At 43.8% G+C, this 18,667-nt stretch overlaps 1 protein-coding gene across 1 annotated transcript in view; it reads right to left on the reverse strand.

Moving 5' to 3' along the window:
- WHRN (whirlin) overlaps positions 1-18,667 on the reverse strand; it is an 822,559-nt gene that overhangs the window by 364,311 nt on the left and 439,581 nt on the right. Inside the window, exon 3 of the mRNA XM_085611878.1 lies at positions 15,805-15,930. Coding sequence (XP_085468004.1) covers positions 15,805-15,930 — 126 coding nt within the window. The remainder of the gene's footprint in view (positions 1-15,804; positions 15,931-18,667) is intronic.

The following is an 18,667-nucleotide window of genomic DNA, read 5'->3' on the forward strand; positions in this document are numbered from 1 at the left end:
TGCGATGTGTACAGCATGGCTAAAGTAAAATAAAATTATTTGATACACCCATGTAATTTTGTAGGGATACCCTGTCCCTCCAGGCCTGGTAGGAGGGTCTCAGAGAGAACTCCCCATGGTAAAAAAATATGTATATTTTTAACTTTTGCACAAATCTGTAACAAAATCAAAACAGAAAAAAAGTGTGGGCTTCCTCGCTTTTAAAATATAAAATCCCAGGGGTGGGCCATGGGCTGGGAGTGGCAGTGCAATGGTTTGAAAAGGAGAGGGGGCATGTGTCCCTCCTTCCAAGCCTTTTACAGGCCCTAGGGACTCCAACCGCAGGTCCAAATAAAATAAAAAGGGAAAAGGGAGTGCAGCCCCCCCCATCTTCAAGCCTTGTTGAGGCCCCAGGGACCCCATCCCCTAGGGCGATAATTAAAGGGGAAGGGGCTTCCGTCCACCTTCCTCGAGCCTCTATAGGCCCCGGGGGCCCTATCCCCCCAGCAGCACCCCTCTCAAACCAACATTCGCTCTGGGGGTCCCATCCCCCAGGGCCCAATACTTTACAGTGTCCCACGCAATGGACACTGTAGTTCCCTGCCTGGGTTACCCTGTCTGCACTCTCTCGGGCAGTGAACAGACGTTAGCTCCCACCCAGAAGGAGAAGTAAAAAATACGAACTTGAGCGAGGTTTGCACAACAAAAAACTGCAAACAAAAAAATAAACAATGTCCTTGTGCATTACATATCCAGGATGATAGGCCTGCACAGAGAGAAGGACGTGAGAGATCAGACTTCCTTCAAGAGTGGAGGGGCAAGCTCCATGGATATTTTACTCTGAGGTACAAGTAGCTCCTGTGTCTGTACTTGCCAGTTCATGGACCCACCTTAACTATCTTAGTTAAGCATAGACATTTTCTATAAATGTGCTTTGCTAAATTCATCCTCAGTTTGCGTATTTTACTGCTCTGAGCTGTCCCTGTCCTGCGACTTCCATTTTGTTCTATTGCACAAATGGATAAACTCCGAGCTTTCATTTTTATTGCACTCTTTAGCCGCTGATTCTGTTTGTGTCACCCCTCTTTCTACCATCCCAGGCAGGTATTATTTTGGGAAATAAATAAATGCAATTGTTGACTATAGGCTTATGAAGAGTACCCTAACTTCCTACTAGTTCAAAATGGTTACAATAAGGGTGTGTGCTTTTGTTGAAGACACAAACTAGACTGGATTTTGAGACGACTACTGCAGTTTTTTCTATGTAACGGCCTAGGGAACAAAAGCAACATTTTATCAAAGAAAATAACCAAAAAATGGAAAGTGTCTGAATTTTAAACACAAAGATTGCTCTTTATGTAGTTGGGATTTTGAATACATTTCTGACTTTAGTGTAATTCACAAAGAATTCCAGGAGTAGTCCTTAGACTGTGTGACAGACGCTCATCCCCAAAAGTGCTCACACTCATAACCATTTATGCAAACTAAGGTACTTTTTCACATTTCAGAAATATGATATTCAACTATATTGTACCAAGCCACATTTTTTCTTTCTTCTGTGGAACATATATTTCTTATGGAAAGTTCCCTTCCTACTTAATCCACATCAGTTTTTAGGGTGTTCCTTTTACATTCCTACCATTAAAATGGATGTATCCCTGTTCTCAACAGAAGTAAGGTTCTAAAAATCGCCGCCACATGACATCTGCATGATCATGGACAAGGACATGGCAGTTCTCCTTCTCCTGAACCCCTCTGCAGCATTTGACATGTTCGCACACCCCATCCTCTTCAGGTGCTTGCATGAAATTGACTTTCAAGGACCTGCTCGCCGCTGGATCTACTCCTTCTTAACATATAGAATACACGCTGTCAGCCTGGCACCTTACTCCTCTGAAGCCCGCAACCGCACCTGCTGAGTGCCCCCGTGTTCATCGCTCAGCCCCAATCTCTACAATGCAACATGATCCCTCTTTGCTTAGTGTCATCCGCACACATTACATCAACATCCTCTTCTACGCAGATGACATGCAACTCATACTATCCCTCTCAGAAAACACCCCCAACACAAGAAAAAAGTTTACTGCCTACATGATCAAGGTCACTAACTGGATGAAAGTCAATTATATCAAGCTCAACAAGAAAAAAACAGAAGTAGTGATCATCTGCAAGGACAAATTACCATTGGACTCCAGCTGGTGGCTGGCAGAACGTGGCCTCACACCAAAACCAAGAACCCACGGCAGGAACTTTGGGATAATCGACAGCAAACTGGACATGACCGCACAACTCAATGCCGTCAGTGTATCCTACTACCACCCCATGAAGGGGCTGAGGAAGATCTTCAAATGGTCCCAAAGCAACACTAGAAAAAGTGTCACTCACATCCTAGTCACCATCTAATTGGATTATGGGAACACCAGGATCACCAAGGAACTCAATAGAAAACTACAGACCATCCAGAAATCAGCAGCTACTCATCCTCAACTTCTCAAACAGAAGTCACATTACACCACACCCCAGGGAACTACACTGGCTTCAAAATCACAAACGCACCCAATTCAAACTCCTCACACACACATTCAAGGCACTCCACATCTCAGGCCCCACCTACTTAAACAGTCACATCTCCTTCCACCATCCACCCAGACACCTCTGCTCTGCAGGACGCCTACTCACCAAGATCCCACACATACACAGAACCAGATCAGGAGGACGAGCGTTCTCTTACACCACTCCTAAAGTGTGGAATGACCTCCTACTGCACACCAGAGCCTACTCCTCTCTTCTTGAGTTCTGCAAGAAGCTGAGGACCTACATTTTCAATTAACTAATCTACGAAAAAAGAAGTAGGGCTACGCACAAACACCACCTTAGCGCCGGGCTACTCTTGCGTGTCATAGTGCACTTTTCAAATACACATAACATAAAAAGGTTAAAACTATCTTCGAGGAGTTTGTGAATACCCACAAACTCTGAATTGTGAATTTTCTTCTACTTTTGAAAGTGGCCCATTTTCAAATGCTGATAGCCACCCCTGAGAGTGGAAGTTCCACCATAATGGTATAAATACTGTGCGAGAAAATCTCATTTAGGGAGGCAAAGTCATGCCCTTACCCTTCTCATTGTAAATTGCGATTTTGCTGCACCCAAGTTCTACTACGATGTGCAAAGAACTTGCTGATGTGACCCTGCAAGACAAATGGTTTGTGCGTGATCTACATGTGTGAAACTGCCTTTTAATTTCCTTCTAGTTCCCTGGAAGTCAGAATATGCACATGTTTATATGGTTCGAAATTCATCATAATTTTCCTGTTCGCGACAGTGGCAAGGGGGGGGGCAGTCTGCCCCGGGCAGCACGAGTGTTGGGGGCGTTGCCCCCCGCTCTTACCTGCAGTCGTCGTGGGGCGGCTGTCAAGAAAATGGCCCCATCACCCCCGTCCCCCCAACCGAGCTCTTACAGACGGCTGCGGGGCGGCAAATGCAGAGGCCGCCACGGGCGGCCATAGGCCTAGCTACGTCGCTGGTTTGCGGAGGTTTCATAAATACCAAATCTTTTTTGTTACTGGTACTAAAAACTTTCGTCCAACAATTTGCTGTTCCCTTGTTGTGGTGCAGAGTTTCCAGCATCAGCATCCACCCACCTACCATTAGTACACTTGACATATGAGATTCCCATGGAATTACTATCATCATCTTTCTTTTCCTGTTTGCTTTCTTCGTTATCTTTTGCCATTCTTTCAATTTAATTCATTTTCTCTCACTCTCCCTTTCTTCCTTCCTTATTTGTGATTCTATCCACTGCTTTTTCTCTATCTGTGTCTATTATTTCTTTCAGTCCTCTTTCTCCATCTCCTACTCTTTTCTTCTGTTTGCCAATTTCCTTTTCCTGCTCCATTTATTACTTTCTATTTCCATTGTTTGTTCTTTCTTTCTTCTTTCAGCAAACTCTATTTTACCCCTCTTTCTTAGCCTTACCTTGTATTCCTTTCTCGTCATCTTCTTGTTAAAAGTACTGGAAAGCAAAGACGCACATCCACTTTAAGCTCAATCCTAACTCGGTTTGTATTTTACTTCTTCAAAATGACACCAGTGTCCATAGTCTTTCCCTCCCCCTGTTTGTAACATGGTGAAGTGACTAGGAAAGACAACCTAGGTCACCCCCTAAATAGTCACGGACACTCTGTGTGATCATGAGCAAATGTTCATCTCATCAGTTTGGTGTCCAAATTTGCCCTGAATAATTCATTTCAAACTAGAGAGATGCTTGGGGAAGAGAGAAGACAACTCACATTGGCAAGAATGCAGAAAAGTGAGAAGGTGCAAAGCAAGATAGATCACTGGGAAACTGCCCTTTATCGCTTGTACCAATAAAACGATTGAACTATAATTCTTGTCCAAGAGCGTCTCCTAATGCATGTGGCTTCAAACAGGATCAATAGAAGATCAATGAAAAATGAGTAATTGCATTGTCAGACTATATGTCAATGGAAGCCTCTAAACCTCAAAGGAAAAAAGAATCTCACCACTTTCTCTCCCATTCATCAATTCAGTGTAGTAGAAGGTAAGAAAGGAACAGCTCTGTCCCACCACAAACAGACAGAATACAAAGCAGGTCAGCAGAGAGTCACACTTTGCAATTCCCTTCAATAAAACAAAAGACGTGAAGTGCAAAGCCAATGGAGAATCATCATTGACAATGTCTTCCAATCAAAAAGAATGAAGCACAGTACCAGTCAATGGAGAATCACCTTTCATATGTTTCTCCAGAAAAAATGAAGTGCAGTCCAAGTCAATAGAGCATCGTCGTCCTCCACGCCCTTCAACAGAAATGAGAAGAGTATGGTGCAAGACAACTTAGAATAACTTCTCACCACTTTGTTCATTAGAAATGAACGGATCAGAGTCAAAAGAGTAGGGAATCAAATGGCAGCACTTTTTAAATAAAAACCAATAGAGGCAGGCCAATAGAGGATCCTCTTTCACCGATTCTACCAATAGACATTAAGGGAGAGCAGCGCATGCCAACACAAAGGCACTTTTTACACAAATTGAGTGCAATGCGGGCCATTGGAGAATCACCTGCCACCAATTCCACCAATAGAAATCATGGGTGTGCAGAGCATACTGAGCTGCCCTCGGATGTGAGCCAGCAGGTGGCATGGCAGTATAAAGGATATGAGCACAAGGATGATGCATAGGCCACACCCGGCAGGCCAGGCTGCTTACCTTGGGATGCCTTTCGGCAGGGTGAGACAGGTGGAGGTACACAAAGCATGGCAGTCGCAGCCCATTTCAGCTGGAGGGCAGGACACAAGGAACAATCAAACATAGCAAGTTAAGCCTACAAGGGATAAGAGAAGTCCCCCCCATGAAAAGATAATGCCAGCTCAAAGACTCCATTTCCTCCAAAATCATCGGGATGATATATGGCAAGAAGATTTAAGATTGACAGGATTTGCCATATTGTGATGCATTAAAGTGATTTATGGCTTCATTATGGCTTGTACAAATTACCATTAGTCAGCAATGGTCAGAATTGATTTATGATAGGTTTGTCATGAGTAATTTATGGCCCCAATCAAAAAAGCACGTAGCGGCACATGCTGTAAAACAGTGCATAATAAACTGCGGTCAATACTTTCAACCTACACAGAAAGAGGTATGTGTCTCATTGATTGGGAGTGGTCGGTATGCAGTGCTTGGGGCGAAGACCCGCATCTGCAGGGATCAGGGGACCGCAGAGAAAACCCTGCCAAGGCCCTGAAAAAGGATTTCATGCCTGGAACTGAGCAAAAAGGAGAAATTATATGGCTCCTTCAGCCCCAGGCTTTTGTTGGAGATGTGAGAGGTGCAAAGGGCATCAAATGCAAGCAAAAAGCTCAAACCTCAAATGGCCAATAGGAGACTGAAGCAACTTTTGAAAATAGCCCCTGAGGCATTTTGGGGGGCTTAGATGAAGCTGCAATGGCTGGGACCCCATACATCTATCTTGGAGGCGGGGCAGTGCGTCACAAGAACACTCACCCACACCTACAAAGAACAAGTAAACCAGCGAATGTCGCAGTAAAGGCGGGCAGTAAAAAGTAGATGAGCACAAGCATGATGGGTAGACCATATCCGACATGGTGGGGTGGCAAGCCAGGCTGCTTACCTTGGGCTGCCTTACAGCAGGATTATACAGTTGGAGGAGGGGGTACAAGAAACATGGTGCTCGCAGCCCAAGTTCACAGGAGGGCAGGACACAACGAATAGTCAAGTGAGTTAAGCCTACAAGGGATAAAAGGAGCACACGCCCACACAAAGGAATACCGCCAGCTCAAAGACTCAATTTCCTCCCAAACCATCAGAATGATTTATGGCATGATGATTTATAACTGACAGGGTATGATATGCGGTGATACATTAAAGCGATTTATGGCTTGATTATGGCTTGTACAAATTATCATGGAACAGCAACTGCCAGAAGTGATTTATGATAGGCCTGTTGTGAGTGATTTATGGCCCCAATAAAACACATGGAGGGGTACATACAGTAAATCAATGCTAAATATACTCCCAAGCTACACAGAAAGAGATATGTGTCTCATTGAATGGGAGTGGTCCGAGTGCAGGGTTTTTGAAAAGTCACTTTTACCACTTCCTCAGACAGAAACAAATGGAGTTCACTGCAGGCCAACGGAGAACTGCCTTTCACACTGGAATTCAATGTAGATATATCGCTGGGTTCTGCAAGGTCCTCCCACCTTGGAATTAAGAATTCCTCTTCTACAACATAACACTGTGACCAGTGCCTAAACTTGACGTACACACACTGACCCCCTCCTCCCAGAGTAATATCACCTGTTTAGGGGATGAGGAGGGAGATTACACTGCATGTTCATATGTTCCACAAATGCTGCTGAGAGACCTGGATACATAGGCGCACATTTCCTGCCAAGTTCAGATGTGTCAGGGAGAAAGGAAGAGAAACCAATATCTAATCATTCGAATGCAGAGAGCTCAACCGGGAAAAAAAGAAAAATATGACTACCGAATGAGAGAGAAGGAGGAGAGGACAGAGATTGAGAGAGATAGATTAAATGAGGAACGGAGACATTGTCACCCCTTGTAGTCACCTTAGTGCGTGTGAGACTGTCCTTCTTTGAGTTTAGGAAACATAGAGTAAAAGAGTAGGGCGGAGGAGGGTCGCCCCACAGCTTTCTTGCAGTGTGAGAACCAGAAACATAAAATGGTAAAACTACCATTTTATTGTTTTTGCTTCTCGAACTGCGAGAAAGCAGAAGTGTTTGGTTGCTGGTGAGCGGGTCTGCTGGAAAGCAGGGAAAGAGTGGCTAGCCCAATGCTGTGGGCCCTGACTGTTTGGTCGGCCCTCTGGGGCTGACCGAACCAGTCATGCACACTCAAAATGGCCTCCCCATAGGTGCCCGGCTGGGCGCCGTCCCCACCAATCACAACGATGCAAATCACAATGCTGCCATTGCAGCGTTGTGATTGGTTTAGGGGAGGGAGGCTGCTTGCTTCCCGCTCCTTATCGCAGGACACAGCCAAGAGCTGCGATGGTGCAGGACGTGGGAAGGAACTTTTTTTGTTTTAATTAACCCACCCCTGCACCCCTCAAGAACCCTTGCTCGACCCCCCCACCCACCCCCTCATGCCGGCGGCGACTGGTAAAAGGAAATGTGGTGGCTGGTTGAGGAATCCATAGGGAAAGGGGTGGCTAGACATTTTGTCATTGGTGGGACATTTTGACAGACAGATCACTGAGCAGTATAGAATGAAATCTAAAATAATTCAGAATAGCAAAGGAAATAAGTGCAACAGTGTCCCGCAAGTTGAGACAGGTGGATACACTTTGGCAGGCGGTTACACCACCAGGGTGAAGATAACATGGGGTGAATAATAGCAGGGTCAAGTGCCCCTTCTTGTTCCTGTTGCCTGTAATGAGCCAGTGCCTGGCACAAACACCATCCCCCTGCCACTCCTGTGTATCTCAAGTGATTAAGCCAGGAACATGGTAAGTGGGAGCTGCGGACTCTATTAAATAAGATCGACCAGAGTTAAATCAGGCGAGGCAGAATTCATATTCTTAAATCAAAGACGAAGCCGCAGCATCCGTCACCCTTAACTATACTTATGCACGCTGGCCAGTCCAGGTGGTCCACTCATTGGTACATCACAAGCCGAGGGCCCATGTGTGTTTGTAGCGTGAGAGGGATCTACTTCATTGGCTCAAAGCTACTTTGAGGGAAATAAAGCAAATATGATTGATTGAAAAGCTTTATTTCGATCTCTAGGATCATAAAAGCGACACATATTATACAAAAAGAAATATAAATACTCTCACTTAAATATAAATAGGCTGAAGAATCAATTATTCTCCCAACACAAAGCCCTACTCAGACCAACCACATCTTCAGCTCTTGTGTAAATAACATGATTTAAAAAAAAATGTAAAAATACAAATACAGGAACAAATAACATGCTATCATCTAGTACATAAAAATAGATTAAAATGCATACAAAAGCAACATATTACTGTTTTAAAAATATACAGATGTTTAGCAAGCCATTTGTGTGAAGTGTGGGATGCTGAGCCGGTCTTTCGTTTTGCACATTGCAAACAACCGCATACTTCTAAAATAGGGTCTCAACAAAGTATAACTGTTCAAATGAACTTAAACGTTTTTAAAATTTTTAATTTAAAATGGGATATAAAAGACCTAATTACTCTGTAAATATCATCAGATATCAGAGGTTTCAACTAAAACTTCAGGAGCAAAAAGGCAGAAAAATGTTGCGCCACTATACAAACATTAACCATTTGTTCGCAAGCACTTAGTGCGCCAATCCAAGCAGACCATAAAAATGTGCAATCGCAAACATTATAACTTGCGTTGTGCATGTGCTAAGTATTCTAAGGGCCTCCACTTGCCTTCTGGTTCCCAGTGACCTACAGATGGGCAATATCCATTTATTTATTTGGGTAGCATCAGCAGGACAAAATAATAATATGTGGGTTGAGGTCTCTTAGGCTCCCATGCATGCTGGGCATAGATCATCTTTGACTGCTACTTCTGTCCACTTGCTACAGAAAGCCTTAATGACTTGTATCTAAGCTAAATGTACAGTTTACTTGCTTTCATTGGCACTATTTCATCTACACTAGACTCTTAGCATGGGAGAGATTTATGATCCATAAATTCCCTAGTTAGGGTTCCCTGTATTTCCTGTGACCCTTCAGGACTGCCATAACTTCACAGTAAATACTTTTAAGCTGGATTTGGAAACTAGAGTCAGATCATCCGGGTTTTGCCAAAATCTCTATCCGATCTGCCTAACAGGTTTTCCACAAATTTGAGCCATGTAATTTTCGTAGCCTTCCCTGACACCAATAACTCTTAGGCTTCTTAGACACCTCGATTTATCCTAAAGGAGACAGTCAACTGTCTCTGTTCCCTCCATCCGCAGTTGTCCAACTGGAGCCAAATATGGATATCCAACAGATTCTCTGGTAAACCCATTTTGAAGCTCGCTCCATTCAATATCCCTGGTTATTATATCAGATGCATCACGCAGGTCAACGAAGGCTAGATATAGCTTGCCTTTGCCAATCAGTGGGGTATTACAAAATATATAGTTTAAGCGAACCACCTGGTATAGGGTACTGCTGTTACTATGGAAGCCCGTCTGGAGATCTGCTAATATATTATTGTCTCTTATCCAGGATTGTAGATGGGCCAATGTGGAAGAGGTGTGGCGCAGCGGGCAGGGTGCGTGAGTACGGGGTTCACGGTTCGATCCCCGGTGCCGGCGGCAGGTTAGCTCAGCACCATGTGACTCTGGGCAATAGCTCGCTTAATCTTCCCGAGGGCACCCAGCGCCAGGACACCACTTCGGAGGTAGCTGTGCGCTTTACAAATACTGGTATTTCATTGGTATTTCATTCCTGTTTACAGATGATTTTGTGTAGTACATCAATCAAACGTATTGGTCTGTAATTTGCTGGTTCATTGTGTGCCCCCTTTTAAAAATTGGAATAATCTCTGCAGACTTCCATGATGGGGGATGTCCATTCCCTGTAATATAGCGTTGAAGGGGCACCAGACTTCTGGGGAGACAGATATAGGTCATTAGGTGGCATATCTGGACCAAGGGCTTTGGGGGCATGACAAGATTATATAGCAGCCACTGTTTCACTGAGCTCAAATTTCATACAACTATCACTGGAGCTAACCAAAAGAGCCCCTCTTCCCCTTCCTGACATGTCTGCACATGAATATATGTCACCAAACTGGGAGACCTAGTCCTGAGGTTCAATAAAAAAAACACCACATCCCTTTTGGCACCAGTGGCCCTATCCGAGGTGATTATCCAAAAGGATTTAGTGTCTTTCACTGTCATAGCTGCATACATATTTTCCCTCAACATGCCTTCCCACTCTCTCCTTGCCTTGTCTAGTTGCCTTTAATAAGCAGCTCTATATTTCACTCAGTCTTCCCTGCATTTGGATTTCACTGCCCCCAACAGATCCCCTTTGGCTGCCTTACAAGCTTTATTGTACCAGGCTGCCTCTTTGCCCCTTGGAGGACCAGCTCTTCAGGAGTGGCCAGAGGTGTAGCCCCAATTGGAAATAATCGATGTGACTAGTGTGTGGCCCGTTCTACTGAAAGTAGCTCTAACCTCTCTAACAGAAGATGTTCTTCCATTTGCTGCTCTTAGATCATGACTAAAGGTTAAAAATAAGAATTCTGCTGCTGTTGTTGACCATCTCACCACGGGGAGGTCTAGTTGTGGAATCTTTCACATATTATCAAGATCGGGAGTCCAATCTTGTGGAGCCACATCTTGTGTTAAACTCGCCAACCCATTGGGAGGAAACCATCACCCCGCAGCACTTTGAGCACATCATCAATTGCTTTTAGCACTAAGGTCGCAGAACTTCGATCTCCCACCCAGTTATTGACATTAAAGATGGTCAAGCTGAGGCAGAGGTGATTTGATGCATTTTACAGCTTAGCGTTGTCTTGACCTAGACCTCTACCAGACTGTAGTGCATCAATACAATATGAGGTAAACCCATTTCTATATATAGGGGCAGTACACCAGGTTTCTTGAAAGTGCCCCAATCAGTTTCGGACAACTTCCTACCAATCCCTGCCACATTCCAAGACTTTAGATCATCCAGAGAACCTCAGTTCTACTATTATTCTCCTCAGTGCCCTATTCCCTTCTCTACGGGCGTGGGGCATCCCTTTGTTCTTATTATTTGCTCCCCATGAGAGTTCTAGGAGCACCCTTAATCGTCTGAGCCCATGGCTCTGCATGGCCTGTAATCAGACAGAGCTACCTTTGCCTCCAGACTATTTTGAGGGGAATAAAGCAAATTTGTATTAAGGAGATATTGTATGTATGAGCAAAATGCAACACTATAAAAGTGCCTGAAAAGAGAGGAAAATGAGAACTCTCACTCCCCATCCACGAAAACACCACCATTATAGCACTCTCCCTAAAGATACCACACGACCACTTTTAGATCTGGCTTGACATCACAGCTGCCTTTATAATCTACTGTTATTAATTCTTTAACATTTTCTCAGAGTGGGCTTCAGCTCCATCCAGAACCATTTCTCTCTCTCACATGATGCTATTGGTGGTTTGAATGTATCCTTTAAGGAAAGCCTCCATTTGAAAGCATGAGGGACTATTTTGTTATGTCTGAAAAGTAAACTCAATCTTTACATTGTTTGTCACACATCATTTTTTATCTCCTTTATGAATCGTATACAAAAATCCATCTTTTTGCTACTTTTATCTAGAGATGGGTGAACTAACAAATGATCAGCGAGAGCCGCGCCAGAACCGAGCCACGGGGCGGGTTTGATCTCAGAGCCCGTGCATGAGCCGAGCCCTGTAAATGCTGCTATGTAAATCATACAACAAACATCACGTAAAATATGGTAACGCATCTTCAAAATTAAAAATATGTATATGTCTTTAACAAGGGAAAACATAGGCATGAATATGTCACATTATAGCACTGCACAGAGAAAAACATATTAAAAGTGACCCTTTTTAAACAAGCCAATAGCCAACGTAGTGGCCAGACAGTTGCCATTTAAGTTTTTTACATGACCCAGATTATTGTAGAGCAATATTACAGTCTAATAAATCAAACACAATAGGTTTTTGTGCACCTAGTATTCTGAACTCACATACTTGAAAGTGCTTTCATAAAAGATAAAGAAGAAAAAGGAAATTTGTTGAAATTAAATATTTGCCTAAGATCACAGAATTTAAAAAGGGAAGCCGCGGTTTAGCACTAAATACACTTTGTCGTTATCTCTTTAAGCATTTTTTTTATCTTAAGCACAACCCGACCGGAAGCTATATGAGCACTTTACTAGAGCATCACTTACATTACACAAGGTCGCATTCATTGTTCATTTTTTATATGCATGAGGAAATTAAGTAATTTGCCCAGAATAAAAGGATGTCGAGCCAACGCCGAGACTCAAACTGGTTCTCCAGCTGCAAAGTGAGCAGCTCAGGCTGTAATGCCACATCGTGGACAGAGGGAGGGAGGCAGGCAGAAGACACTTGAAAGCTCGGCTCGTTAAGGGCTCGAGGTTCCAACAGGACCTCGAGCTGAGTCAGAGCCAGGTTTTCGGTTCCTAGCCTGGCTCAACTTTCAGTGGCTCGCCCACCTCTACTTTTATCCAAGCATTGGCAACGCCAAAAGGTGTTAAACAGCATTTCTGAGGGCCTGTTTTTATGTACTGTAGGATGTTAAAGCCACACCTTTTGGCTTTTCCAATATTAGCTGTTATTTTTCATGCAACTAATTGACGGCCTGTGGTGTTTTTTGATGTAGAAATTAAGATTAGAGAGACACAACAACACCTGACCCCCCTCTCATGCCTGAGTGGAGGTGTTGGTTTGTCCATGCTCAAACCTTTCTACTGGCTCTTGCTAGTTCTTTTACTCTGCAGTAAAGCATTCAATTTATCTGAATATAGCATGAATATGGATTCCTTACCCCGTGTGTACATTCGGAGTGGAGTGAGAAAGAGAACACAGAAACGTAGAGCTTAATATCACATGAAGACCGATGACCCGTCCTACGGCTGTAGGGTTTGTCACTACAAATGAATCGCTAAGGTGAGTGTGCTAAGGGGTTAAAACTTAGATAAGCATTACTGTCTATCATGTAAAAAAAAAATACAATCCTAAAATCAGCAATTAGCTACAAAGCCACTTCAAAGTAAAGCATCTCAAAGGACTCTAATGAGCGCGACAAAGCCAAGAGCCCTCCAGCTTTGCGCAGTTTTTTGATTTATAAAATAAATGCGAAATTAGCTGTGAAGCCGGATCCCCGTGATTTTCAAGACACAGGCCGAAATAAAAGCAAATAAACCTTGTCACCTGTTTAGGCAGGCAGTGGCAAAGATAAAGGGAGTGTGTTGTATATCTGTCAGCACATTTTATTCTTGGGGGGGGCGGGGGGGGGGGAGAGCTGCCTGGAAGTATTCTAAATCTTCAAACTTTGCTTCTTATTTAAACTTAAATTTAACATCTGCAATGGTTATTTTCTATCCCAACAATATCGATGAACTTTATACTTCTAAAGTGTTCTTACCTGTGCCACTGAGTCCTGTCCAAATGTTGTGGTGAGGAAATAAAGTTACTGCATTACCCCAGTTAGAGCCTACTTCACTTTCACTTCCATATGGTGTGGTTTAGGGCTGCATTCATTCACCTGCTGAAGTAACCTGAGTGGAACTTTTGCAGGTTCGCATCAAAGAGCCCAGCACACAAAACTAATCCCCCTAACCAACTAACCAATAATACTAGATTAGTCTCTTAATTATCAGGTGCCATAAACATCAAACCACTTGTGAAGGCAATCCCTGCTCAAACAGATCACGTGCAGTCTGGCACTAAGGATTTAATGAAACAATGGGCACACTCAGTCACTTTAATGATTTAACAAAAAAACAGATTCATTCTTAAGAAATTTACGCAAAAATGCCGCAATAAATGCAGTTGAGTGCCGTAAAAAATAATGAACTACTCTGTAGCCCCACCATGATTAAGGGACTTACTAAGCTTGCAGGAGGTGCTGAACGCAGATGAAAGTTAACAAAAGGCTTCAAAGATGGTGCATCATCTTTCATTTCACCTTTTACATATTCCACATTGAACATATATGTTTTCCTTCACAGCTGCCAGCACACCAACATTAGTCCCTTGACCATGACTACATATGCCTGTTTTCAGAAACTGTCTATTTCATTCTTCTAGGTTGTTACAAACCCAACCTGGACATCCACTTGCTCCTGGCGGCTCTACCCTGGTGGGGACAGCAAAGTGAGGCTTCTCGCAACCTAGAATCGTCACGTTATGAAGATGACATGGAAAACATTGACACTAAGGCAACTCCTCTTATAGTGCCCTCCTTGGGACTCAAGCAAAATGGCCTTCCCGTGTGCACACACTCAGTTTTCCACATGACCGATGGGTGAGAAGGTGTTAACAAACCTTTGGAATTTTGGGGCAAAGCCAGATGGAAAAAAACACAAAAACAAACTGAACATAAATGAGTTCCTTCTCCCACTTGGAACTAGTTGGCTCAATTTTTCTCAGTTTCATACAATGCAATTATATTATTATCCTGAGGGTTGGCTTGCAGAAATAAGTTTTGAAGATGGAACCACTTTATTGCTGTGTTGTGCTCTGGTCCCATTTATCCCTCAACCTCAACCCCTTCAGAAGGAAAGACGGATGCTTCAATGCCCTCGTCTGGCCATGGTCTCAATACTGTATCACTGTTTGCTGTGCTCCCGCCAGAGGCTGTTAGAAGCCATTGAAGATGCCTTCACAGCTCTGCTCTCATAAGGGATCCCGTGTTGTACCTTCGCATGCCTTACATATGAGTCACACGAAGGTTCGGACCAGGGAAACCTGTAAAAGGGTGCCCACTGAAAAACAGAGCACTCCCAGCGAGCAGATGTCATCTTCTGGGCCAGACTGTTTAAATGTAGCTCTGATTGGAGTGTATCGTCACATTCCGCAACAAAGGACAGGTGGCTTATCAAAATTTAGGACTTGTTAAACAGTTTCTGCTCTCTGGTGGGACTGGTAAAAGCTTTGGCCAGCACAAACTGGAGAGGCAGTCAGAGATCAAGAAGGGGACAGAAATGATGATATAGAAACGGCTGGTAGACGGGCCGATTAGTTTTTTAGCTATCCTTATAAGTGGGATGTGAACCATGGCCAGACTGCATTAAACTGCATTAAAGACAGTATTTCCCCCATTCTTGTTCATCTTCATTTTATTCCACCATGGTGGGATTACAAATAAAATGCGGATATTAATTCTGTGAAAGTCAGAGAATTGAGCCTAAAGCTACCTTCTAGACAAGCATTGAAAAGATGGGAGCGGGCCTCCATTCTAACTTCAACAGGAGGTTGGAAGGCTGAGAAGCCATTTATTTTCCTTTTTTCTCATTTACTGAAGTTCATAGTGCTTATTTAGGATCTCCCACTTGCATTGTACAGTTTACAACATAGATGTGATCGGTCAGGTTTATTTTTACTGGCAATTGTGCTTATAACAATTTCTTAAAAAGAATTAAAGGGCACTGTCCCATCACTAAGTATCTGGCTACCACCACAGGCTGGTTCACCCCTAGAAGCCGAGGACCCATGACACGATGACCACAGCGCAGCACAGCCAGCCCTACACCTCAGTCCAAACACACTTTGAGAAAGCAGATGACTGAGTTGCTTTAGTTCTTGTAGATGCACGAGTACCACACTCACCTTCAGGCCGGCGCTCTCTGCCTCGGACCCGCGGTCCACACCGGTGATGTAGATGCCAAGAGCATACTCGGCCCCGCCTCGGATCATGAGTCCCAGGGAACGTCCCTCACTCAGGACGAGGTTCACCTGTAAGAAGAGATAAAGAGAGGTCAGGGGAGGAGCAATCACAACTGACAAACTAACTTCAGTAGATGGTCGGATCATGAGTGAAGTTATTAGTTTAAAATGCAGGAGGTTTTATTTGTATATCTACTTTTCTGACAATATTGTGTAGGGTCTTTGTAATTCTCTAGCATTGTGAACTTTAGCATACACATTCAATTGAAAGCGAGGGCTCCTTGGTATCAGAAAACTGTTGAACACAAACTTTGTAATTTTATGGGCTGGAGCTGCAACGTCAACTATGTTTTCCAAATAGGGGCTAATGAAATAGCCGCAGACATCCCGCTGCTGATGATTTGCAATGGAGTGCTACAGGTAAAGATCTGATTTAGACCTAGCCAATAACATTGAATCTCCCAAGTCCTGTTCAGTGTGGTAGATCCGCCATCAGTGGGATGTCCACTTCTGCTATCACCACCAGTGAATTTAAGAATTACATACTGTCGCAGGGCAGCTGTGATTAGGCCTAGGTGACATTTTTAAAACACCACTGAAATTCCTTAATTTCATGTCACAAGAAATTTGCAAAATTCCATATTGCGTAATTTTGCTGAATATTTTTTAACCAAGTGAGTATCTGGTAATAAACATTTTTGTACAAGGCCAGCAGGAAACTGGCTTGCACAGAATGTTTTCACTGAGAGACATCTCTGCTCATCTTGGTACCAGAATGTCATTGTCAAATTATAGCCTGACATAAATATTGTGTTCTACATATGCTATAATAAGACAATGCTGTAATGGAGGTAATGATAAAAAATGTGCACCCAATTAGACAATATTTCTGTCAGATGATATATCAGTGTATAATATTCAGTCACACAGCCTCTCTGTTCGACCAAGTCTGCTGAACAAGAATCTGTGTTTAGCAGAGGTGAGCACTCTCTGAAAAAGTCATGCAAGATATTAGCAATCCACATTTTGCTCTGAAAGCCTCACTTTGTGTAATTTTACGAAATTTTCATGGAAATTCATGAAATTCTGCAAAAGAGTTACATATTTTTTCAAACTCTGGCAGTAATTCCTTCAGATGAGCCTTGCATCTTGGTTTATTGTATTTGTTGGGAATGAGCGGAACTTCCACTACAGCTAATCCCTATATGAAAAGGTTGTTTCTTCTTAAGTTGTTATGCTCAATTGTGCTGCATACATGAAGGCATGAGAGCTGGCTTAGAAAATCTCCCACCTCTACAGCTGTGGAAACAGGGGGCCCTCCTCCTGTGGTGACAGGAGCTATCTCTCCCCTGCAACCTTCCACATAGTACTGGAAGCTGCCTTGACTTGACTCATCTGCTGGGGTGTGGGGGAAGGGAGTCATAGTGTCTGACCCCCTTCCCGTTTCACTGCTGGTAGGCCCTTCTGCATTGGTCCACGAGTGTGTGGGTGTTTAGGGCTTCAAGGGTGGCATCACAGCAGAGGTTCCATTTGTTTGTCATCATCTCAAGCCCATGGCACGCAGTCTTCATCTCTTTTCACTCTGGAATCTGGACAATTTGGATCAAGAGGCATTTGTCCCAGTGACGCTGGGGATACCTATGCCCTGGTATCATGGCTTGTCCAAGCACACCTGCAGGTGGGTGTTCATGGTCACCTTTGACTCCATTTGTCCTGATAACGGACGCCATTCGGAGCATTGAGAGCCACCCTAAAGAATTCGAGTTTGCAGGGCCATTGGTCAACAATCGAGATCCATCACTCCTCAAAGTAGTGGACTGTTCAGACTCGTCATAAGTTTGCTCCTCACCTCCTGAGTTAAGCAGTCCTGGCTCACATGGTCAAACAGCAGGTGAAAGCCTATATGAACTGCAAGGGTGCACAAGGATGCCCCTTGTTTGCAGGGGTGCTGTAGGACATTTGCTCCTGAGTAAAACATCTGTTCTACTTGAGAGCATAATATCTCCCAGGTGAGAGTGCCCCTTGGCAATCCGACTGAGCGCAGTTTTTCCCTCCTCAGTCATGTACGCTCTGTTTTAGGACTTTTGCAGATGATTGTTGTTGCACTGGGTCTGCCTTGGGAAGATATTTTTGTAACCAGAGCCAGGGGTCAACTTCCCCAGTTTAACACGGAGACCTACATCTGAATCTCGGCGAATGGGTGGTCTGTACTTCTCATGGTGCCCAGGCTTTGTCATGACTTCCATTTCATTCCCTTCCACCTGAAAGTGCTGGAGAGTATTCAGGGAAGGCATGACTGTGGTTATGTGGTTTCCTTTTCGGTCTCATTTTCGTTGATTCCTGGCACTCTTCTGTCTGGTGGTGTGGTCGCTTTCCGTCTTCCATTTCATCCTGCGTCTCTGCAGTCATCCTTTCTAGCTTTGCAATCTCTCCTCCAGTTTCTCTTGGTTTCGCCTCATGATCTGCAGAGTGCAAACTGAGTGAACGGGGCTGCGGAGACAGGTGGCTTTGTACATTCAGTGTTGCTGACGTCGGTCCACAACTTCGTGCAATTACACTGCCCGTTGCCACTGTATGTTTCCTGTTCTGCAGCCTGGTCCTCTTTTTTGCAGTTTTATATAGTTAATTTTTTTTTTGCATTTTTATATAGTGCAAAACTGGCCAGAAGGCATTACAAAGCGCTAAAAGAGAACCACATTACTTTAAATATTTCTTTAGGCACAGGGAGGTTGGGTGATTTGAACAGGATCACAAGATGTTGGCCAAGGCCAAGATCCAAACCTTGGCCCCCAATTCCAAAGTCAGT

Source organism: Triturus cristatus, chromosome 1_2 (genome assembly GCF_964204655.1).
Source record: "Triturus cristatus chromosome 1_2, aTriCri1.1, whole genome shotgun sequence".
In the NCBI taxonomy this organism is placed as follows: Eukaryota; Metazoa; Chordata; class Amphibia; order Caudata; family Salamandridae; genus Triturus; species Triturus cristatus.